Source organism: Limanda limanda, chromosome 14, assembly GCF_963576545.1.
Source record: "Limanda limanda chromosome 14, fLimLim1.1, whole genome shotgun sequence".
Taxonomy (NCBI): Eukaryota; Metazoa; Chordata; class Actinopteri; order Pleuronectiformes; family Pleuronectidae; genus Limanda; species Limanda limanda.
In genome coordinates this window covers 23,178,805-23,205,115 of record NC_083649.1, presented here as the reverse complement: position 1 = coordinate 23,205,115, position 26,311 = coordinate 23,178,805, and the positions used below count along the sequence as shown (strand labels likewise).

The 26,311-nt window shown below is 40.7% G+C and overlaps 1 protein-coding gene across 1 annotated transcript in view; it reads left to right on the top strand.

The window, feature by feature from the left end:
• dscama (Down syndrome cell adhesion molecule a) overlaps window positions 1-26,311 on the top strand; it is a 107,611-nt gene that overhangs the window by 29,325 nt on the left and 51,975 nt on the right. The window contains exons 3-4 of the mRNA XM_061085352.1: window positions 13,885-14,202; window positions 14,322-14,471. Of these exons, the coding sequence (XP_060941335.1) occupies window positions 13,885-14,202; window positions 14,322-14,471 (468 nt within the window). The remainder of the gene's footprint in view (window positions 1-13,884; window positions 14,203-14,321; window positions 14,472-26,311) is intronic.

Here is a 26,311-nt window from a genome sequence, read left to right as displayed (position 1 = left end):
TAACTTACAGTGTTACAAGCGTTAAGAGTGCTCTACCTTTGTGTAGTGTTTATTGTTGAGGCCCTGAGACCCAAACTCTTACTGAAGTAAAAAACGTTGTAAAACCCTCAATTCAATTTCAGCATTTTAAATAATTGCCTTAAAAAAACGACATAACTACATATTGAAATTTACAAAAGGCTGTTCTGTACACTGCAATGATTGGTCCACATAATTTAGTGTCTTAAATTATTTAGAGTCTGAAACAGCCCAGTTAGTTTCTGTGATATGTTTCATATTGTTAATGACATTTGAAGCAGCCCACATATTTATGCTCTGTATTTTCCATTCAGAACAGATCAACCCTGCTTCAGGCTGTACAGTTGATTGTTATTTGGTAAAATGCAAAGTGTGAATATCCCAGACCACGGTATATGAGTCTATAGCTGCTTTGGTGTCTGCACAAAGATGTAGACTGGTGAATTGAGCTTACAGTGTTATAATATCAACACAATAACACAACTTGAGTTCTGTGGATAGTAAATGAGGACATAAGGCCTAATTAAGGCATGTTGTTAATGAAAAAAAAGAACACGTTGAACCTGAGACTCTCAAGTGGTCATGTCCCTGTGCTACCGTCTTCACAACAAAACAGTAAGAAGATATTTCAAACACACAACAGAGGGTGTGGCTTCATCAGGTGGAATCAAATTAAATGGAATTACAAAAAAAATAAAAAGAGTAAATATATTTAATATCCGCCAAATTAAATGTGAAGAATTATCCGGAATTATAGTAAAATATGAATGTTCCAGAAATAAAATGATCCTGCCCTTTTTGATGAATTGTAGTGAAGAATAGCTGGGGAGTAGATCAAACTATCAACAAAAAAATGAATCAAATCAGGACCTCGCATGCAATTCCTTCCCCGGCGGCTGCCCACTGGATGTATTCATTGGGCATAACCAAACTGTGCTGATTAGCATTCGAGATCCAGCTCTGTTCCTGTTGCCTGAAATGTGTAACATTTTCAAACATTCTGGCAAATGTTCCATTAAAGTGTTGCTAGCCCCCAGCTCCATTCCGCTCTAGTCTCCACGCTATCAGGCCTTTCCCAGAAGTGATTATGCTAATTGCTGTTTGATCAGATGATTAAATTATAATTTGATTAATCCCGGGCAGTAAACGCTCTGAATACATTGATGTGTGTTTTGCAGCCTGGCAGTGTTTGCAGAAGCCCCCCTGTCACCAGGCAGGCAGTCTGCTACATACGATCCAGGTATAGGACAAGGAGAGATAAATGTTAGGCTGCATTGAGAGGTGGTTATGAACATAAATGAAATGCTGCTTTTGATGTAGCGTGGTCTAGTAATCACAGAAAACATGACGGTTAATAAAGCATGACTCTTGTCTGTGTGTAGATTGAGTACAGCACTAATGCAGATAGCTGCCATCGCCTGTCTCCGCTACTCTCAATTGACTTTGTATCTATCAGGGTGATTTATAATAGTGCAGTATAGACCGCCTCCATAGGACTAAACGAGTAGACCCTATATTGTATGTCCACTATGGGATTCAGTGTGTCACATTGTGCTCTGTCTCTTTTCAGTATTGTTATGCTTCTTGATTCAAGGTAAATTGAAGAGTTGAAGTGAGGATGCACAAAATAAGACACAGATTCGCATGCATTTATCCGCTGTATGTGTTTGCATATAGGCGCAGTAAGGGAGGACTCTCCTGCAGTGGGGTTATGGAAGATGTAAAACGACCGCCTTTGAGGCAAATGGAGGGCTGTTGAGAGGAGGGCGGGGGGGTGACATTTTTCTGAGGCTGAGGATGGCTGTGAGCGGAAGGGCAGCGATGTCTAGTCATCTGACCCACAATCCCATTTAACCCCGGGACTTTGATTTGCCCTCCACTGTCGACTGCCAGCTCATTTTGCCTCTTTGTTTCCCTCCCGCAAATAGCTTTCGTTTTTCCATGATCCAAAAATACAAAAACATCATAGCAACAAAGCATTTTTTTCATATAGAGATATCTCTAACCTTTTATTTCATCTTATCAACTTATTATCATTGTTTCTCATATCTTTTGTTTATTGCTTTATTTTGTTCATCCAATTTGATGCAATTATCTGGATTGTTTTTGTAATTACTTGCTAATGCACTGCATACTAAACACCATGATTGATCTGGTGAAGGAAGTCTATTTTATAACCTTATTTATAAGGCTATAAGCTAAATCAATGTAAGTAATTCATGCAGCTTTAAGGGCAACACTTACATACAGAATGTATATCATCCCAAGTTTGTGAAACACTGCCAAGGTTTGCAAGGACATTAGATCGGGTTCAGATGCTAAATGCAGAATACTGCAAAATCCTCCATCTTTTGTTTGTCCATCTATTTCTGAACCACTGCAATAATTTAGTTTCCCATCTTCTCTTTTCAAACTTATCTTTTTGTAGAAATTAACAATATAAAACAATTAAGGTTTTCATCCACATAGGCCCTTTATAATCAATATAATCAATACTCACTGCTTTCTCAGTGTGGATCACTGGTTTAAAACCTCATATGAGGGCAGGCCCTTAGAAATATGTTGGTTATATCAGCAGAGTTTTCATTTATTCCTTGATGAAAGGATTAAGACGGGCCATAAATGACTATATTATTGCATTATATACAGTATATAGTGATAATTATTATAATTTTATGGTCCAGGCCTATAATTCTTTGCATCAAATAAAATAAATATTTATAAAAACTCTGCTCATTTAAATCCTATACAGTATATATCATTAGAGGGTTTATAACCAGTGATCCAAATTGAGGAAAACAAAATTAAATTTTCAATTCAAACTGTTTGGAATATTTTACTGATCAGATATGTGAAAAGTGTTGCCCATAAAGAAGAGTTTAGATACAAAATCAACTGTTCGATAGATCAAACATCCTCAAGTCAAATAAGGATTTGAATTATTCATTTCAATAGATTTTACTGTTTTTGGCAATATCGCCGTGCCCTATGAGTAACATGATCTACATCTTCTATCTGATTAATTGTTTGTCTGTTTCCGGCAGACAAGAACTCATCACCTGTGTCATGTGTTAAACATACACTTGTCATTGAGGATCAAGACAAACCAGACAACAGCAGACAAGCTGACCACATCAGTGCTGCTGAAACATTATCCAGTCCCAGTTTTGGCTTATGGTTTACTCACCATTTTGCATCACAGCTCTCATTCATTCAACTTTCATGTTCTATCAGGGATATGGCAAAGACATCAAATATGTAAAAAACTTTTTAAAATTATAAAACTAAAGGAAAAACAGGTTAGTCATTAAGTACTTTACAGAGTTTCCACTCATGTTCAGGTGGATGTGATGTGTATGGATATAGGCCCCTGAGTTGTGCTATGCAATGCTTTACAAAGATGATCTTCAAGCTGTTAGCCTTCCTCCTTCAGTTAATCTTCCTGTTCATCCTTCCCTGCTGGGTTTAATGTTGTCCCGCTTAGCTCACCTGAGATCCACCTCCTTTCTCTCTCTCTGTCAGCTCCTTCACAGTCGCACTCGACAGAAGTAGCAAGCAGGGGTGGTAGAAATTTGACTGAAAGTGAAATAATGCCACTCTTCCTCCCTTTGAAAGCAAGCACAGTGTATATTATGCTGCAGTATATGACATGGAGACTTGAGTCAAGTACTGTCGAACTGTTCAGACAAAAAAAGTCAATAACTAACAGCTTTAACAAAAACATATATTATCTCTGCGAACCCCTGTTTTAAATGAAGACCTGAAATTTTACATCACAGAATTTCAGCACCACCTTGAAAGTCTAGAGTAGACTCTGCACGTTGAGAGACTTTATACCTTTGGTACAACTTCTAGATATTTGAAAAGAAGAAATAAATACTGGGGAATGCTCAAGTTAAAATAATACATCAGAATTTTGGAAGATAAGCTTGTTCACGTTCTTCCCAAGATGATAATTCACCACTGTCAGATATTTTCTTTAAATATGATGCTACTACCAAGCTGGTGAGCAGTGCAGCATGGCTGGAAACTCAAAATCAAAAGTGTAAAAGAAGGACAGGGGTGAATAACAACAATAACAAAGACAAGTTTGAACTGCAGTGGACCGACCAGTTGAAATTGCTTCAAGCATGGCTAGAAATCTACCATAGTGAATTTCCACATTTGTTTTTGGCCCAGAGGAATTTAAGAACATTTAGATTCCATCATCTAAACATCTGATTCAGTGTCAGGGGACAGTCATACAAAGCTGCTGTATGTAAAGGCTTTTAATATGGCTTTGTTAAGCAGTACATGTACTAACCTCTGTGGCTCTAGAGGTTTGAGAAGCATCTACATCAAGATATGATTCATACTTTAATATTCATGTTGAGTAATACTGGAAGCTGCTGCATCAGGTGCATGCTGCTGGCACCTCAGTGCTTTGTCATTTCCGAAGGATAATGGAGCATTATAAACATCTCTTTTTTTTATCATTTTTTCTTCCTTTCTCTTGTTGTTCCTTTGCATATTAACTTCAGTGGCAGCAGCTAGAGCTTGTTTACCCACTCACAAGAGTTTCTCGTCCTCTCACTCGCTTTTGTTTCCCTCTCCTCCTCTGTCGCAGTTGATTTGCAGTATTTGTCCATTTCCACCTTGGTGATGTAATTGATTAAGGTATTCAAAGTACCCAGTACGTGGGAACTCCCTCCTCTCCTGTAGGAGCTCATATGCAAATGAGCATTCATATGCATCAACTAACCCTCTCCACACTGACTCCCCTCTCGCCCTCCAGAGAGTTGACATCAGAGGAGGGTATCATTGGTTTTACATAGCGGCTGCATGGCACAGAGTGCACCGCTCAACATTATTCATGAGGGCAAATTGGGAGCCGATGATTTGGGAGAGTGAGGGGACCCCGTTCTCTGATCTGTGCATCTCGGCTCCGCGCAGCACTTTGCTTTACGCTCATTGTGTAAACCCCTAGGGCAAGGGAGGAGGGTGGAGAGGTTGTGGGGGTGGGGTGCCGTGGTTGGGCGGGATGGATGCTTACTCACTGTCATCATGAGGCCATCCTGTCCTCCTCTCTCCATCCCTCCCCCTTTTCTAACCCCACAGCCCCCACTCACCCCTCCCTAGGCAGCCTCTGCAGAGCTCTGCCTTAATTACCTGCATCGCCTGCCATGAGCTGTCAGTGTGGCTCAGTGCTTGTTTGCCTCAGTGGAACTGCCCTAATGTCTTGATGCCCCGGTGCCCACTGTAGCCCCACACAGACCTCTGACCTGGTGGGGGCCACACTGTGGCTGAGAGCCAGTGTGCTCTCTAATGTTTAAATACATTAGCAGGCTTGGGTAGGGCAGACATGTTGTGGTCAATAGCTAATTCAGAGCGATAAAACCTTTAGAGGGAGAGAGTGAATATTAGGCTATTTTTGCCGAACGCCAAACAGTCAACCAGGATAATATGCATCAATGAGCTTTTTTGTCACTTGAACAATAAAACAAGAAGCTCCGAAATGCTTTCAGCTTGGGTTGATTAATGGTGTTTGGTTGAGGTAAACACAGGCTGAGCAAAAAGCCCCTGACACATCAGTGGGCTAATGCACAGGCTAATGCATAGGCCTATTTATGTTGTGTGTTAGTGGGACCTGTATTGATCGGACATTTACTTAAATAAATTGCCTGGGTGATTGGGACGCAACCACTGATGGACATTGTCAGAATGGAAGTCCATGGGTCTTACTTAAGATGCATTATAGGAAACATGAAAGACTAGTCTGTTTATTCTTTTGAAGGAGACATTTCACTGAGGATCAAGGTGCATCTTCACACATGGAGATAGGTCCTTCCTACCGTGTCTTCTTGTCCAGTTTCAACGTACAGTACTTACAATATTCTAAAATGGCTGAGCTGACTCGTCTTTGTCTTACCTGTCAACCAAACCCTTATGTCTGTGGGGCTCTCATACATTAGCGCTCATCCCCCCACATCTCTGTGACACGCCTGCGTGCACTCTCCTTGACCGAAGCGTGTCTGGTGCCCTTGAGCTACAAACGCAGCAGCAGAGGCTCCACAATATGACGACTGCATCAGGAGTCACCTGCAATCTATGGTTATGGGCTTCAACAGAGCCTGCTGCCATTAGGTGCTGACATCTTGGACTTTGCCCGGCATTATTTCACACAGCAAAAAAGACGGGACTCCACTTCACTAAATCCAAAAGGGCCCCCCACCTCCTGCCTTTCATCTCAGCTGTTCTGAGGCAGAAGAAACAGAGAGAGTCCATCTATTATAGATGAGTAATATTTATAATTGAACGATACCACTTCTTCCTCTTTGTGGTTTTGGCTGATCGAAAAACTGATGTCGATTAAGACAGGTTCTGCAGAGGCTGCCATAGGTTTAATGTTAGTGAGAGCCTGCGTGTGTGGGCATGATATGCAACCGAGTGGGTTGGTGTTCCTACAGCATGATCTTGTAATATTATGTTTGCGATGTCAAAGCCATATCAAGGAAACTGTTTGAACAATTGAGAAATTAATCATTAAAAATAAAACATTTAAACAGCTTATAATATTTCAACTTTTGTTTTCTGGCTCCATGGGAAAGAGCAATAAACAACAACAGCCCAATCAGTTTTTTTAGGGCAGCTGCAAAATCCAAAGGAGATTATTTATTTAAAAGTAAATTTCAGAAAAACCGCACTTTCAACCAAGACAATCCTTTGAGATTTGGACCAAAGTGTTGCAGATCTTGCAGCCCGACTGACGGCTGACCGGTTATCGATAGGGTACGCATTAATCTTTTATCTAGATTCAGTCAGCTCTTGATTTGATCTCACTCCCGTGTTCCCAATGTTATCAAACTATCCTCGGCTGTATGCACAACCAGTGTGTTACATATCTTAGAGATGCACATTTGAATGTGTTACATCTTACTGTTTTATGACAGCCGTTAATTAGATTATTATTTAACGGTGCTGAACACAAACACGCTTGATGACAGCCAACAGCCACCCACCCACTGTCTCCTTTGCTTGCAAACTAGCATCATGATTAATTGGGACGGTTTGTCTTGGGCTATTAATTTACAACTGAATATTCTAACAAAATCCCCTAAAATACAAATTATCTTCATGTAATTTCTATTAGATAACTATCAGTGGGCAGTTACAGGGAACAAACATTAAGGATTGTTGTGAACTAACCTGATTCAGATGCATTATTGGACAAGTTGTCCGAGCAGGGGATTTTTTTTTATCAATACACCGACCAATAACAATACAGAAGACAGCAGATATATGTGTTTCTGGTTGTTTTCTATATATTTACTATAGCACTTTGATTTTGGACTTCAATGCTTCAAGCTTCCACAACTTGTGAAGGTCCAGTGGATGATAAACACAGATGAGGAGAGTTAGTGGACAGCATGCGTTCTGTGCCATACACAGACTTCCTCTCTGGCACCGTCCCTGCACATTTACCATTTTTGTTTTGCACCTGTATTCCTGTGTAAAGAGAAGCGTGAAGGAGAGATCAAGGTTAGAGAGGTGCATAAACATGCAGAGCAGAGCATGACAATGAGGAGAAAGGAGAGCGTAGAGAGGAGGAATAAGAAAAGGAACAAGATATATACAACGAAAGGTTGTGGAGTACTACTAAGATGGAGCATACCTTTGACCTCTGTCATGGTACCTTCTCCCATCCTTCTTTTTTTCAATACATCCTCTTTCTTTCTCTCTGTTAATAGTGGCCTGTGTTTTACTGTCTGAGTGCTTTGCCGCCTCCCCACTCAACCCCCACCCGCACTGTTTTCCTTGGCACTGCACTGAAAAATAAATGCACTCCCACTGTATTTATCTGAACTACTGGGATCTGTCAGGGTTTTGTGTCCATCAGGCTTTCACTTCCTAAGGAATCAGCCACCCAGAAGTGGTGGTGGTGGAGGTGTCAATTTTTTATGAGTTGGTGCAAAGCCGATTGAGACAAAAGCAGTTTTAAGGCAGCCGCTCTTCTTCGCTCGTCACCTTTCAAATGCACTCAGACTTCATGATGGCAGTTTGTTCTTATTTAGACAGTGTCAGCCAATACAGCAGCCGTCACACTCTCTGCACAGGAGCCTCTGATCAATGTTTATAGTCAAATATGGGATCCTCTCGTGCAAAATCATTGCTCCTAACTTTTTATACAACAGCCAGCACTGTTCTAGAGATGTAAAAGCAGTCAAATGATTTGTCACAGCACATCTTCCCTATGTCATACAGTAAGGACAGTGTTGGCAGGATCACTGATGTCTATGGAGGAAACATTCCCAAACATCAGTTAAGATTTTTTTTTATTAAAACTATGTGCCTTATAATTTCATATACTGACTCATATTCATTTTTTTTTATTTCACTACATTTTTTGATTAGTCTGAGTCCTTGGGATAACTAGACAAGTGTCACCTGGGCCTCACTCGAATATGCACACAACCTCTGACCTGACACTTCACATTCAAATTACATTCATTACAACATCTTCTTATTTTATTCACAAAAATACTGCAACAAAGGATACATTTTGGGAGTTATGATATCACAAGCTACAGTATCTAATGTGAAACACGTGAACACTAACAAGTACACATGCACGCATGCCAAACCCTACTCTCAGACCAGCTAAATTGTGAAATATATGGTTAGCAACAGCGGAGATATAAATTAGGCTGCGCTGTCCCTTAAGAAATTAAATAAAAACAAATTGTGTATAAATCAGTGCATTTTAAATGATAACTACAAGGGATATCGCACTAGCAGAAGATTGAGATCATCACTCAGATGATGAGCGGCTGTTCAGGAGCCAAATTAACTAAACTGTGCTGAAATATTTACTCTGCTGATAATTCACACAGCCACAGCGGCTCCCTGCTCTTCATAACAGATGCTGGGATTTTATGACCATCTTGACAGCAGATTTTCCTACTTGAGAAAACCACTGACAAGCTGTTACTCAGTGTGATTACATGGCAGTAAATTAACCCCCGAGAAGTTCTCCATGCATCATCAATGTTATAGAGAGGAAATTCTTAACAGGATATTTGATGCTTTTTTATAAATTTAGTGTAGCCATGGAGCTATATTAGAGCTCTTTGCTATGCTGAGAACAACTTGCTATTTTGAGTGGCTAACACAAGTTTATATAAGTAGTAAATCATATTTTACATACTAATTCCACAAACATCTGTCTGTCTGTCGGTATGTGGAACGCACAGCTCACAAACTGTTCATCGTATTGGCTTCACACTCGCTATGTTCTCCTGAGAAAGTGCAGTGTTTGGTGGGATTAGGACGTGCAAGACGTTACATCTAAATAATAATTGAATAAACAGGTGACCAGCGCTCTGTAGCAGTCAGTGGGGCCGGGGCAGTGGGCCGTCAGTTTGCAGGCCGAGCTGGATATGTCTTCTTCTAAACTACAGCAGTTGTTGGCAATTCGGTCAAACCGCAGATTAAAATCAGCGGCAGGTCATTTTGATAATTATATCATTTTTATTTCACTATATTGGAATGACACAGACATTCACTGGTGTCAATGGTGCTGATCTCTGTCAAAGCAACTACATTTAGATTCACTTCTCTTATTTTTTGCTGTAATGTTGAATTACAAAGCTTTTATTTTGAGTTTTCAGTTTGCGTCTAAAGATTGTATTGATTCCTTAGCAGACCTCTGAAATAGTCAACATGCAGTGTATAAAAAAAGTTCAGTAAATCAATCAAACTGATGTATGAGCCTCACACGTGAAAAATAATTAAGTTATTACATTAACCATAAAACTGTCATTGTGGATAAACCAGGTAGGATGAACACAAAGTTTTTAAACTCTGCTCTGCACCACAGACTGTTTATAAAAAGCTCTGCAAACAATGTCCAACACAAATATAGAAGTGACAGTATATTGTAGAACTGTTTGAGGAGGACTCATGAGCTCTGCATTAGTTATTAAAATGCACTCATGCTTAATCATTGCAAAACGTTTTAAAATGCAGCTTCCAAACAAATGATTGATCGGTATATTTTTACAAATGCAAAGAAAAGAGAGAAGAATCGTAATGACAGAAAATACAAACTCAAACTGTACATGCACAATTCAGATAAAAAAATATATTTAATTTATCTGATGACTCTTTATGGGGTCTTCCCTGTGGACAGGTTACTTCTACATGTGACTCCTCAATGATTGACTCCAAAATAGTCTGTTTTAAAGGTAAAATAAAGGTCAATAAAGAAAAGTCGCCCTGAACTGTCCCGTGTCGTGGCTCCTCTGCCTCTTCCACCTCCTCTCGCCTGCCCTGGGAAAAGATGCCACAGCCTTGTAGCTGTCGACAACTACAACCCTTTACTTTTCAACACCACCAGGCCTGGCCCTCTGAGTCCCGCGCGTGTGAAGTGAGTGCTGCCAGTAATGTGCGGAAACATGTGTACGCCATGATGTTTGTTTGTCCTAACAGGTTGAACGACCGGTGGGTGGAAGTGGCCGGTGATTTGAGCACGCTCATTAGGAATTTATGGAGCGCTAAAATGTTTGGTCTCCGGGGAGGGGGGATTGGCAGCTGTCGCACAGGCAGGCAAGCTGGCGACAGGATGGGAGAGCCTACATTAGCAGAGAGATACAGTAGAGATTCCCTTGAAATATTTACCTTCAGCGAGTGACAGAGGTTGTTCACACAGCAGCTCAAAGGACTAGCTTTAAAGGGCTATACTGTACCTTTTTTTAAACACCAGTGTTTGTTGTGGACTTATTATTTGCAAATTAGCTTGTTTTAAAATGTGGTTTTTGGTGCATGATGCCATGCAGCACAAACCATGACAACAACTCGAGTATGGCAGTTTTTTATTATTTTGTTTCTTAGTTCCTTTTTGTTATGTACAACTATCAACCTTTCTGTATTTGCTAGTTTTTTGTAATGTAAATATAAAACAGGTTGAAACATTAAAAGCATTGTAATGCCTGGTTTACATTTGCAGCACAGTGCAATTTAACTTGTTTTTTCTCTGTACTCACGTCAAGTTTAGATATTGTTCAAAATGTCCATATAATATATAAATTCCAGCTTAGTAGAACTACTGAGACTGAAGAGAAACAATACAAAAACAACACTAAAAACCGTTTCTATAAATATTTTGTGCAGACTTAGCATAGCCTAGGAGCATAAAACGTAAATTGAGACATATTTAATATACAGAGGTGAAAACTAAACAAGCAGCAACAACTTTGAGCATTTAGGCCATTCATTCTGTTTCGGCAAATGCAAAAAAACAATTTATACAATACTGTTTTTGATTGTAGTTACTCAGTTTAATGATTCATCTATATTAACTCCTTTAGTTTCTTTTTGCATTAATTACATTTATATACTTATGTAGTTTAGGAAAGTATTTTATGAAGTTACCTGTCCCTCAGAAAAGAAACAAGTCACGGTTTTGTGTGCGTTTGAGTTGTAAATTCTCTGTATTTAAATGGATTTTCTAGTCTTGACGGCCACTCAAAGCTCTTTACAGAACAGTTTTTCCACTCACCCATTCACTCACACATTCATTTAGCGTATTATGTGCTGCACCTTCTGTATCACACATCATTTACACACTGCCGGCACAGCCATCAGAGGCAATTTGTGGCTGGTATCTTGGCCATGGGCGCTTGGGGAAGCAGAGAAGGTGAGACGGGGATCGTACCGACGACCTGGTGATTAGTGGACGACCTTTCTCTATCTCCTGAGCCCTGTATGTGTGGTCTGAAGGTTCTTTATTTGCAGAAGTGTGCACAGAGTATACAGATATTCAGAGCTGCAGTTATCCCGCATTATGAATTTCTGGACAACTTAAATATAAAAAAATTAGGGCTGGGCAAGTTAACTAGTTAATTACGAGTTAACTCAAGTGATGAGTTAACTCGATTAATTATTTTATCTCGCATTAACTCAGATTTGATTATTTATTGTTTTATTGTGAAAGTCAGGCTTTTATTTTGTGAAAGTCTGTTGCTGACTGCTGCGGAACCGGAAAAAAGAAAATAATTGGCGGATAAACAACCATGGATAAGGCTACGGAGCTTTCACATGGCCATTTTCATTTTAAAGTTCTTCCAGACGGCGGAGTCGACAGAACCAAAGTAATTTGTAGCCACTGCCGAGGTGAATTTTCTTATCACCGGAGTACTTCCAGTCTAAAATATCACCTGAATGCAAAACACACAGTTGATATCAGCAAATCATTCAACGAAACAGCGAGCGGAGCGAGGCTTCGGCAGACTACGTTAGACGCAGGGAGGAGTATACATTTTTCATAACGAAGAGGATAACATTAATGCCCTGGCAGTGGCATTGAGCTTTAACTTTGTATTTGCTTTGATAACATTGTTAAGTTGAGATTTACATTGAATATTTTATTTAACTGCTACTGTATTAAATGCTGATGTTAAAAGTGTTTGCACAACAAATGTTATGGAACTTTCGTTCATATGGCACAACATTGAAAATAAAATTGCGCTATACACTACTTTTTAATTCATTATTGGATTTTGCGTATATAAATGCGATTAATCGTGATTAATAAGGGAAATCATGCGATTAATCCGATTAAAACTTTTAATCGTTGCCCAGCCCTAAAAAAAAATATTTAAAAGGCACTAGAAGTATAAAACAAGGCATTCACTCTTGCTTGAGATCCAGCAGTTCACATATTCTGGCTTTGTGCCGACAGTGTAGGTTGTCCATAACAGCAAAGAGTTGTATTGCCTGCACAGTAAGGTGCTAGGTTGGAAGTGCATCACATTAAACTGGCCAAAATCTCAATATCAAGAAAGAATGTTTGCTTGGTTGTGTGAGAATAACACAAACACACAAAAACAAATAAATAAGAACCTTGAAAACACCAATATGACCTTTGGCATTCTTACTCAAAAGATATGATGTAACCACTTTCTGATACACCTCCACCAAGGAGGTGAAGTTTGAATTGCTGTTTGTCTGTCTGTCAGCAGCAGGATTACGTAAAAACAACTGAATTGATAATATTGAAACTTGAGGAAAGGATGGGTTAAGGGCCAAGGAACTTGAATTCCATTGTAAGATGGTATGTTATTTGACATTTAAGGTGAGTTTATCAAGAAATAATGCAGAGATCTCATGAAGACAGGGCTGATAACCATTTACAGGTGAAATGCGGCGTGGATCTGGATAATGATTCAGATGTATCTTATTTTTTTTACATGTAGTTTATCCAATTTGAAGATATAGCCGATATCAGCCTTGGCGGAAGTATGTACGCTCTGAGTGACCTTTCATGAGTGCACTGTTTGAGTTGATAGCATTTTTTTTCCCATACCTTTACCAAGACATGCCCCTACTCTTGGAAAATGACTCACTGGATTTCTGAGACATATAGTGGGTTGAGAAAAGATTGTGATGTTTTGTTTATCTCTGCGTGTGAGTGATGTATACACTCAGGTGTATGTTGTAGAGAAAGGGTGTGGCTACAGGTATACATGTTCTGTAGGCCAGCTTGTTTTGGTGCTCTGCTGGCTGTTGCCCTCCCACTGCTGCTCTCCCAGAGCTTTGCTGCAATGACTCTTCATAGAAAACAAGAGATACACTTCTGCAACCATCCTCCACTGCAGTGTGCACAAACACAACGGGCAGCCAGGGAAAAAACACTCAGGGTAAAACAGAGGAGCAGGATAGCACAGTTCTGTCAAATGTAGTAGCTCTGTGATGTGAGGGGGTCACCAGTGGTTGGCGCACAGTTTGATCATGTTTAAAACGTCTGCAATAATAAATCAAATATTGTAGGAAATACAAAATTATAATAATCCAATGGTTTTATTTGTGATCTTCCTTCTCTCCCTGCAGTTTTCTGTGAAGATCTACGTTCCAGCTTATATTTTGTCAATGCATCTGTGCAAGAGGTAGTGTTCGCCAGCACCACAGGGACATCGGTGCCCTGTCCCGCCGCAGGCCTGCCCCCAGTCTCACTGCGCTGGTACCTGGCCACAGGCGAGGAGATCTACGACGTGCCAGGGATCCGCCATGTGCACCCCAATGGCACCCTTCAGATCTTCCACATCCCCCCTTCCAGCTTCAGCAAACTCATCCACGACAGCACCTACTATTGCACAGCGGAGAACCCCTCAGGGAGAATCAGGAGCCAGGATGTCCATATTAAGGCTGGTCAGTTTTAATGTCTTCACTCAACAATCATGTTCAATAATGAGGGATATCTTGCCTTAGCTCAGTATTACTAGTTTGTCAACTTATGCCCAACACACCTCTCTGTCCCCTCCTCCCAGTCCTTCGAGAGCCCTACACTGTCCGGGTGGAGGACCAGAAAGCCATGAGAGGCAATGTGGCGGTCTTCAAGTGCATTATCCCTGCCTCAGTGGAGGCCTACATCACTGTTGTGTCCTGGGAGAAAGACACAATGTCAATCAACGCTGAAAGTAAGTCACAGCATCTGTCTTTATTTTATCCAAAAGAACTAACACTATTTGGTACTTTGATATTCAGGATCATATTTCTCAGGATCTTGTTAAGTTCTTTGCGGAATTTTCTTGTAAGATTTTTTCTCACGTCTCATTTTGATGAGAAATTACACTAATAAACGCAGTATGGAGGAGGGAGTTCATGTAATGGGGAAACATCCCTGACTATATTTACAACGCATATGGTTTACAAACCAATCAGATCAAATGAGTGTGTGCCATTTGTTCATTTGTGGAAGGAGGTTCTTATATTAAGCTTTCTTGCCATGATTACAATGGATGTACTGAAAAGTCGATGCTACAAATGTAAAAGACATTAAGTAGAAAGATGTGACAAAGCTACATCTTCTTTAACATCAGGGGAACTAATATGGTCTTCATCCAAAGTTAGATGTTCCCAGTTTCTTTTATCATAATTTTACAGTGGTATGAAAGTGAATGTTCCAAAGTTGTTCTGGCCAATGACAGTTGCTGTTTGTGAGGTGATGAGCATTGGGACATCAGAGGTGTGGTTGGTCTGGATTTGACCACGCAAAGGCCTACCTTGTACCAGCTGGAGGGGCACACTGGGTCACCGAGTGGGTGTGTGTCTGTGTATCTACGTCTGTCTGACCCAATGACAGTGAGGTCCCGCTCCTCTTCCTCTGCCCGGTCTTCCATGAGAGCCCAGGCTGCCAGCCGTGTCACTTAGTCTCAGTGTATTGACCCATTTCTCTGGCTGATAGGAAGCACTGCAGTGCCCCGATCATTCAAATCACTTAAATGGAATGCTCGCCTGCGTGATTGTTTCCCAGCCCTGGGGGGCAAATTCACTTTATGTGGTGCATTTAGCAAACTCAATAGACAAGAGCTAATGTCATTTTGCTTTTGGATGGAGGGCAAATGCTGGCCAGCGACTGCTTTTTTTGTTGACGTTTCACATTTGTCCACTGAGGTGAAATCAGCCATGGTGAAATCTATAGCAATCTCTTAATTGTCCACAAATGGATTAGCCGCAAGCATGTTGTGTGGGTATATACAATGATTATGTCGTTACTGGCAAATATACCGTCGTTTTTCACATCTTGAATACATCTATATGGTATAACCAAGTTTTATAGTTTGAAGCAAACCAAATATTTTAGAAGAAGAAAGCTTGTTTTTTACAAAAAAATGTGGCCTTTTATACCTTCAGTATATAGACAGAGAATGAAAGAGGAAACCAGGTAGAAGGAAGAGTATTGATACACAGTAAGGAGGCCAGGAATCAAACCAATAACCCGCTGCACTGGGTATTTTCTGCTCATGTGGGCCCTTACGATTCAGGAATATACCGTATCAGGTCATCCAAAAACCTTCAGCCTTTTCACTTTTCACCCAATCTTCATAGAATAAGTTCTGCACTGTCAAAACAAAGTGTTTATCTTGAGCCGTAAAAATCGTCACATCTGTAGCCGTCAGCCATGTAAACGCTGTCAGAAAAATCACCCAGCCACCAATCCACTGCTCTTCTCCATGATAAATAATGGATGACAGAAGCCTATGAATCCATGAGCAAATGGTCTTTATTCACATCTCAGTGCACGCATCCGACTGACGCACCGTCCACTCCCCTCATCCTCCTTAGTACACACATTTAAGTACACTTTGAGTGCATGTGTACCCACGTCTATACGCACACTGACTGACAGCTCAACGCAAGATGGCTCAAACCCTCGTCTCTATGACCAAGCTTCAACATTTTAATTTTTAACGTATAAAAATAATATCAACACTTGGACTTGCAACAAAAACTTTGTGAAATATAGCTTCTCTGTCTTTGACATGAATAATTGAATTGGCTCTTCAGTTTGGAAGGTGCAGCTTGATGTGGAGCGCCTGTCAGACAGGCCCTCTGGAAGTCTCACTGGACGTAGAGCTTTTTGAGCTGTTGCAGGGTAGACTAACAAAGCACCACTTAAAGAACCCTGGTGTCCATTAGAATAGAATAAAAAATAATGTTGAAAAATGCATTTAGTCAGGACATCCAATAAAAGGAACAGGTCGGTAAAGCTGTCTGATACAGTGGTTTTATGGTAGGCTGGGGTTTTAACAGAACCACTGCAGAAAATATAAACTCCACTGTGCTCCAATCTGGACTCTAAATTTTACTGTTTAATGTTTCTAATGTATTTTCTCTTTTACTCTTTTTGACAAGTTGATTTGCTTTGGAAACAAGTTTAATTATTCCACTGAGCAGGATACATTGTTTTATTCCACCTGCAGTAACTGAACCACGTGTGGAAACATATACAATATGGTGGAAACCAGCGGTTGGGCTGACTAAATCAGCTGGGTAGAGGTAGTTGTGTATCATTTGCCTTTGTTTTTATTGTATAATATGCTCACGAACAGTCATTTATCTATGTGTGCAACAAAGAAATTTGGGTTATTCATTGGTTTAAAGGCTGCAAACTGTCCAGACTAAGAGGATTTGAGTTATCGTTTATAAAGGGGAGCCAATCAGGAGCACGTCTGATTGTGATGTCCTTCTATGATTTATGGACACAATAGAGGGAATATGTCGTTGTATGATGAAGCTTTTAAAGAACGCCCATTCTAAGGATTTATGAAAATGGAATAGTTAAACCGAAGCCCTGCCATAGTCCAAGTCGTCAACGATCAGCACCCACCTTTATATATATAACTATTCAGTTATTCATTGATGTACAATATTTATATTTTCATAATAAAACGTGACTTATTATGACGTCCATTCCTCCCTAATATATAGAGTATATTATTATTAAATTCAAACTGTTGTTTGTACAATGAATCCAATTGTCTAACCATTACTTACTGTAAATTACATCTTTACCTGATCTCTGCACTTTGTCTTATTGAACAGATTTAGCACATAATACTGCTGCTTAGTACTGAATCGTTACAGTTGTCCCTCTGTTGTTTTAGATAAATGCATCCACCAAATGATTAAGATGTAAAAGCCCCGGACACAAGCACCGCAAACACATTCATTTTACTACACTGTACATCAGACCGGTGTCTCGTGCTTGACCAGCAATATTCATCTTTGTCAAAAAAAACATCAGCAGGAGTCAGGGCCAAAATAAGAGGATGTAAGAGGTCAGCAGAAAAAGAAGGTGGATATTTTGTGAATCAGATGTTTCCACAGTAACAGTGGACATCTTGTTTGTCATAGTTTTTGGTTGCAACAAACTCTGGAACCTGTCAGACAAACGATGATGTCAGGGAATAACATAACGTACATTTGGAAGCTGCATGCTTTACAAAAATAACAGTTTTTGTCCTTATTGTTTAATGTCACAGATAAAAACATAAGCTACTACATTTTATGCATTTTGATCTTTTACAAGATATACAACACGGAATTGACATGTAACACTGGATTTGTGTGGAAACAGTGCAGAGAAACTGCTCTTTCCAGTATGAAAAAGCTCCTTTGAGATGGCTGCTGCTGGTACTGGTGCAGTGGAGCAGTGTGCATATGGTTGTGCAGGTGTTGTGAATCCATAAAAGCTGGAATCCCCTTTAAAGTAGAGCCTGACTGATTTTTTTTTAACAATGTAGCCGTTCTATAATGTGCACAGTAGTGGCAAGTCAATTTTTTAACCATAAAAGGTATTGCAGAAAAACAAGATTAGGGAACCTAAATCTTTTTTTCCTATCGTTTTTCTAAGTAAAATAAATGTGATTTAAACCCTCCAATACCAGTATCAGTACGGGCATCAAAGGTTGTATATCAGTTGGGCTGTATTTTAAGATACTGTAGCATCAAATTAGGTGGTAAAAAATCAAATAAAGATACAAAGGCCCAGATCATTGTGATTATATTTGGATTTAAAAGAAAATGGTAAAAATGTTAAATAAACCTGGACACGTGTGCGTCTCCTGTAGGGCTGCTCTTAGGGATGCGTTGTGATGGACTGTGTGTGGCTGCGGCTGTGTTGCTGTGCAGGGCCAGTCCCCAGGTGCAGCCCGTGCTGCAGTCACTGAGGAGGCCTTGTAGTCATTTGCCTTGGCCTGATGCTGCCTGCTCTGCATTCAGCACCAGCAGGGCCGAGAGGGGGCCAAACCCCCAGCACTATACTGCAGACGCACACACACACACACACACACACTCACACACACACACACACACACACACACACACACACACACACACACACACACACACACACACACACACACTGGGGCTTCTTTTCATTCAGAACACGAGCTAAGCACGAGGGCCGTCGGCCATCACACCACAGATTCTCTTTGCTCTGCTCAGTCCACCCTCATCTCTCCTTCGTTTCAATCTTTTCCTCTTTAAGTCATTCTCCTTATTTCACTTTGTTTCTGTTGCTACCTCATTCACACATGCATGAATAATTACATTGGTTGACTAATATCTTGTTTCTTTTTATTTATTATTATCACAAAATCAAATTAATTAATGGTCAATGCCTCTAATTACCCATCACTCAGTGCTGCCGGGTTCAGTTGCGTGTGGAGATAGTTGGTTCAGGATATTGCATATTAACACTTTGGGTCCGGCCAAATGCTGAGCCATCTTGTATGTTTCACGGGTTCTTTCATGTTTGTTGACATTTGGGATGTGTTGGAGTTATTTCTGCAGCCAGTCATCATCCCTGCAGCCACTGCCGAGAGGAAGACGAGCCAGCCGCTCTATGCCAGTTTAATTGGCTGTGTATAATAGGCCTTTGAAGTAAATATCAAGAGCTGCTATCAAAAGGCTGCTGGACGTTATCGTGTGTTTCCACAGCGCCCACTGTCTCTCCTCCAGTCCTCCTTCATTTCAAGGAAGCTAAAAAAGACGCACTGGTATGAAGCCATGCAAATTCGGTGAGTTAAGGGTTGCACAGATGATGACGGCAAAACTGAGCTGACCTTTGCATTTTCAACTCATCCTCGCCGCCATACACAGAGTCAACCCTGATAGGTCCATGCAGGCAGTATAGTAACAGTTAAGATGAATAACATAACAGCATAAATGAAAATTAAAGGAAGGTATGAAAGCGAGTGTATTTTTCGATAGTTTGTGACGTTCCTGGATCAATGTTGCCCTAATGTAGACAAGTGTCTCCAGGGTAGGGAGGGAGTTGATCATATGCCATATATTGTGTGTTGTTGTAGCCTACAGGTAGCATGTAATAATTAATGTCTTTTGTTGGGAGCAGCCTTGCAGCTCGCTCGCTGTCAGTTTTTCGCTTTTCTTAGAATGCTACGTAGGAAGCACAGCCATTGGTGCAGCACAACCTTGAGCTGGGGGCTGGGGTGGGTGTGTAATGGTTTTACTGGTCCCTGTGTGGTGGAGATAGAGGGAGGGGAAGGAAGAATGGGGAGAGAGAGGATAGGATAACTAGCTCTCTCTCTCTCTCTCTCTCTTTTTTTCCTTCTCCATCCCTGCCTCGCCTCTGTCGACAGGCAGGGTTGGGACTCTGACGTGTGACAGGCTGGATGTAGAGTCTTTTTCCAGCATTCGTCATTCTGTCTGCCCATGATTGGCTGGAGTATTGTTATTCACACAGAAAAATGGGTCAGGTGGCCTGTGGAGAATGGAGTGTTTGTATGGACGGGTGGATGGATGGACATTGCAAACACACACACGCAGGAATACACACACTGACAATCACACACACGCATACATACACATGCATATCTCTACATGCATCCCACACAGAGCAGGATTATACTATACAGAGCAGCGCTGGCAGATAAATAACAGATAAACAAAAATAAATCCAGGTTACGTGGTAAGCGTCTCCCGTGTCGAATTCACTGCTTCCTCTCACAAGCTACGAGCTGGTTCTCTCCTCACACCCTGTGGCAGGGGCTTAGCATGATAAATAAAGGGTTGTGCTGAAGGAGAAAAAAAAACTGGGAAGAAAATCAATACCTGTGTGCATGAATCTGGCTGCAGCTGCTACAAAGAATTATGGGAACATGATGGGTAGATACACTTGGGCTGGGCAGCATGCAGGCTGCATGATAAGCTTTAAGGGTAAAATAAACAGTGAGAAGAGAAACAGAAAATTCACCAATGCGATAGATAGATAGATCGATAGATAGATCGATAGATAGATAGATAGATAGATAGATAGATAGATAGATAGATAGATAGATAGATAGATAGATAGATAGATAGATAGATAGATAGATAGATAGATAGATAGATAGATAGATAGATAGATAGATAGATAGAAAGATAGATAGATAAGTAAGAAAATGTAATACAAGTACAAATAAATCTAGAAAACGTATATATCAGAGATCAATGAAATTATAATGTAAGATTATATAGCTGGCTTTAATTTTACTGTTATTAAATTCACCTGTACATAACAAAAATATGGAAACATCCAATCCCAACAGCTGTAGTAATTTCTGTTTCAGTTGTGTACTGCAGTTTAGCAATGTTAGGAGTGATTTATTACAGCATAGCAGGTGAAAAACATGATGCAGCTATATATCGCACTTTTCAATATGTTACGAAGATGTTACAACTGTCCAGTGCAGTGAAACATCACCTATAGATTATAGTGTGTGTGTGCTTACTACATCCCTCTCCACACAGCTCGCTCCAGCCTTAGCCTGAGACTGACAGAGATATTAATTAAATTGGGTGATGCCCTTTCTCTCCTTTTACTGCACCGACGCTGCAATGATCGCACTCCCTCCTCCGTACTGTGCTGTTTGCTCACCAATAACCGCAATTTGTTCTTTATTAAACTCTCGGGGCTGGGAACAATTAGGGTGGGAGCTGGAGGTGGTGGTGTGTGTGTGTGCATGTGTGTATATTTGAGTGCAGGCAGGAGGTGGAGGGGGGAGGCGGAGAGGGTTGGGGGAGAGATACTAAACGCTGCTTAATCTTTGATAAACAGTGAGGTCTTCTTTGTGCCGCTGCAGTTTGACACATCTTATCCAGTGCTGTGCTGTGCTGTGCTGTGCTAGCTCATGGCTACTGCCTCCGTGACACCCAGACCTGGACAGAAGCCAGGTCATGCCTGGCTCCCTGCCAAAATACAGATTAGCTATAAGCGCAACATGAGCTAATCGTGGAAGGAGCCACCAATTAATTAGCACTTAGACATTCTATGGACTGTATAGATTTGAGGCTGGATGGTATCAGTGGATCACAGTGATTGGCATAGGTGGCACTGACAGGCCCATGTTTTCACATGTCACATAAAAAGAAAGATAAATTGTGTAGGCGGATGCATGTCGAATGCATCTTATGATAAAAAGGCTGAAGCTGCCGCTGCATGTAAAGCAGAGCGCTGTATATTGAACTACTATGAGGGCTGCACTAGGGCAGGTTATGTGTATTTGAGCTGGTGTGTTTGTTCAGAGGATATTCAGACGCAGAGATGTTCTCCCTGTCTGGGGCTGGAGGAGGCAACATGACACGGGGGATGCATTCAGGCCTAAAATTCCTTTGAACGCAAGGTGACATAATGCAAGTTGCAATTTTGGTGCAGAGATGATGAACATCGGAGCCAATTCCACAGCACATTACACAGGGATGACAGAGCCGCGTGTGCAGCACAGTGACACTAATTTGTCGTTAAGGGGCAGCGATTTTCAGGTATTTAACCAATCGTCATCCGTATATAAGATTATCATAGAGAGCTGGGTGATTTCTGAGCGGTGGACAGCTAGAGGAGGGTCAGTCAGTGTTGGAGATAAAATATAAGAAAGGTGACCCCCCCCCCCCCAAAACAAACCTCTTCATCTCATCCACGGTTAACCCTGCGGAATTTTGACGTCAGAGAAGAAAACTAAAGCAACGAAAACCAAATGATTTAGTTTTGACAAAGGCTGTTTGAAATGGGTCTTTGGAGGAACCTGGGAGAAATGTTGATGTGCATATAAATGATGTTTGTGTGTGTGTGCGCGTGCGGTGTGAGAGACAGAGAGCGAGAGGAGAAAAGTGTATTAGTGTGTGCTGGTGTGTAGGAGGAGGAAAAAGGGGGCTGGCAGTGAATGGTTGCTCTTATCGCGTGCATGCAGCTGCTGCAGTGTCTTTGAGAGACAGAGGGGCTGTCCATGCATGCCACTCACAGCCTCCCTCCTTCTCTATAACCCTCTCTCTCTCTCTCTCTCTCTCTCTCTCTCTCTCTCTCTCTCTCTCTCTCTCTCTCTCTCTCTCTCTCTCTCTCTGTCTTTCTGTCCCTGTCTGCACCACGATTTACAGCAAGGAAGTGAGCAAAAGAAAAATAAAGACAGAAAAATTTGAGCTTTGATGCAGACTCATGAAGTACACAGGCCTTCAGTTTCACATCCTCGTGGTGATTCTTACAATAAGGGACAAGCGAGAAATTAAACGTCACTGGACATCACCACATTGTCCCGACTAACTGACGTGTGATTGTTTCCAGCATCTCCTTTCCTCCACACAGGCATTTGAGCGTTTCAATAATTCAATAATTCATGGTTGTTAAAGTGCATAAGGTGGACAGGCCTAAAATGAGGTTTGTGCTGGTGTCACATTGTACAGAGTTTAATCACTTTAAACGTTCAAAAAAGGTTGGTGAAATGCAAATACAATACAGGAATTATTTGTATGAGGCATAGAGAAATGAAGACGCAAAGACAGAGCTATCAACCTTATTTGTCCCACAAGTCGGTGAGAAGATTATACCAACAGGCCCCCCCCTCTCTACTCCTATGATGCTAATCAAAACTACGAATAATGAAGTGAATTAATTCAGTTGGGAGCTGGTGCCTGTATAAAGGTGACCTGTGGAAAGATATGTTTAAGACAAGCCACCATGAGAAATCACCTTGATAGATGGACGTCTCAGGCAGCTATGAGGCAATGATATCCTCCAGTACTGCATATAATGCACGCAGAGGGTACTCTGGGATTTGTACCCCCCCCCCCCACACACACACACACACTCACACATACACCTCAGCCATTTTTGGTCCAGGTGCCCTGTCATGTTTCGCCTGGCTCCTGCAGCAGTGTTTTTTCAAGCTGTGATGTGTAACCTTGACTCTTGATCGAGGAGCGGAGGAGCAGATGGTGAGGAAGGATGATTAAGAGTCAGGTTGGTACAGAAGGTCTGAGAAGACTTCATGTGTTTATTCAAGGTGATCCCCCCCCCCATCCCCCCATTGTTATTTAACATTTTTTTTCTCTGACTGTAGCTGAAAGCATAATTACAATTAGATATTAGAACAAATAAAAGTATTGTACTAAAATATTTAACAATTATCAAGAGCAAATTCTTGCATTTTTAAGACAACATTAATTTTTTTGTACCAATGCCTTTTTTTCTTAGATGGAGGATTAATCTCATGATTTATATCTAATATGACAAAAAACAATGTTTACAATGTTTTGCAATTTGTAAAATCTTAATTTTGATCATTTAATAATGTGAAATCTACAACAGTTGGATTTACATTTATTTTAGGACCCTTTAGTCTGGTGATAACATAGATTTTCCCTATTATTTAAATGCAAGAATTTATAAATAAAACGATTATTCAGGATTCCGTTGAAGATATGTTTATTCATTTGAACTGAATTGCTTAGAAGAATTTAACTCTCAGTCCTAAAAAAATATATTTATAGAACCATTTTGTTAAAGTGAGGATTTTTTTTTTTTTTAAAGAAATGCTTGCTTAATCCTTTAGTTCCACTTGACAGATATAGAGAGATACAATACTGATGGACAAAGACATGAAATTGATGAATGCATGAAGAGTCCTTTGCATAATCAGGTTAATCTATGAAGCACAATACAGAATAAACTGTATAAAAATATCCCTGCCAGCTGAAAGTAAAAGGAAACATGTTCAATTAGTATGTTAGGTGCTGCTGTTCTTTCATATAAATTTTAGACCTTTTGTTTTTACATTGCTTTTTCCCAAGCTTATTGATAATAAGAGTGAAAAATATTATATAAAATGAAATAAATCTAATGCATTCATGTATATTTATATTTAAATGTAATGTTCTGGCGGGTGTGAAATTTGGACGAGCAGTGATGAATCGCAAAGACATTCTTCTCTTGCATACAGTAAATAGTCATGTTGTTGCTGAGGGCCTGAGTGTACGCCGTCAGCTCCTCCTGATTGGCTGGATCTTGCTATGACTCGTCATGCGTTTGGCCAATACGGTTTGCTCAGGCTCTGCTCCTTTTTCTTTTTTTTCTTCCCCACCCTTAATAAATTGCCTGGAGAAATAGAACAAAAAATTAGAGAAAGAGAGAGAGAGCCTTTCATCTAATTGAGAAGCTCATATTAGCTGTGGTGGGAAGATAAGCTCCGCTCTCTCAGCAGCTATTAAGCTCACTGTATGTTTGCCAGTTTTTCTTTTTTTTCCCACTTCAGCTTGATGTGTTTTCTTTTTTTGAAGATGTCACCTCTGTGCGCTCAGTGTCCGCGATGGCCATGTTTAAAGTTATAGTGCGTTTATGTTTGTGTGTCCCAGGTCCCAAAATGGAGATGCGATCATGTGACCTTGTGCAGCTATTAAGTCACACACACACATACACACACACACACACATGTCCTCACTTCATCAGCTTTGTGGAGTTTAGCACCCTCCTACACTTGTGAGCATAAATTTATTATATCCATGTACTGTGTGTCGGTACGGAATACATTATGAACTGAAATTGAATTTGATATTTTTGCAACCATGAAGTAAATCTAAAAATAACTCCTTAATTTTTCCTATTTACAAAGAAAAATAAAAAACCTGCTACAATTAAAGTGTATGAGTTTTTGTAGAACATTTTGTAAATGTTAAGTGTGTGTTGCCCTCATTGACCAACCATCACTCAGTGTGTCATTTGCCATTTAATGTGTCCGAGCATATGTTCTAATTGATATCGTGGATAAATCTCTATGTGGGTTTATCTCATGGTCTGACTCTTGGCGTGTAGACGTTCTTTCTGATTACATTGTGTCTTCTAGTGCCTTGATCCCTTCAGCCCCCCCAAACCAGGATTACATTTCCACAATGTAATCCTGGTTGGGCGGCCTGGGGGTCGAACTGCAACCCCCCCAAATGTCTTGCTGTGATGGTGATATTGTGGAAGTCTTATGGGGGGGGTGCAATCAAGTGGTGGTTTGCTGGTGATTTGCTAATCTTTTCCCAGTAAGCGTGAAGAAGCAGAGGGAGACCAGTAAAAGATTTGCTCCGTCTGGGCTGCTGCTGCTGCTGCTGCTGCTGCTCTCTCTTACTGCCTCTTTCAGTCCAAGGCAGCCATTTTGTGTCAGCCTCTCTGAGATGTTGGAACAGTGCTGGTTCTCAGTACACACTGAAAGGCTGAGCTGGTTTGAAAACAGTATTATTTTTGGATTCCTAACCAAGGCCCTTTTCAGATTAAGAACATTTAGTGAAGTGATGCATTATTAATGTGGTGATGCTCTTCAGACAGAGTAACAGGACACAGTGATGTCTGGGTTGAATCAGTCAGTTTTTTGGGGGGAAAGTCGAGAAATGGAGAGAGCTGTTATCAGATTTAAAATTTAAGCGGAAATTTCATTCTTGTTGGTGTCAAGTCTGTATTTTTTTTTTCTTAAGGAGGTGAGAGCATCTATCTCAGGAAGCCCTCCCAGCTGCTCACAGACACACGCACACACACACACACACACACACACACACACAAACACACACACACACACACACACACACACACACACACACACACACGCACAACCACACACACACACACACACACACACACACACACACACACACACACACACCAACAAGCAGGTGCGCTGCTCATCAGCCTCATTCTCCCGGAGTTCAAATAGTTCCTTATCTGTGT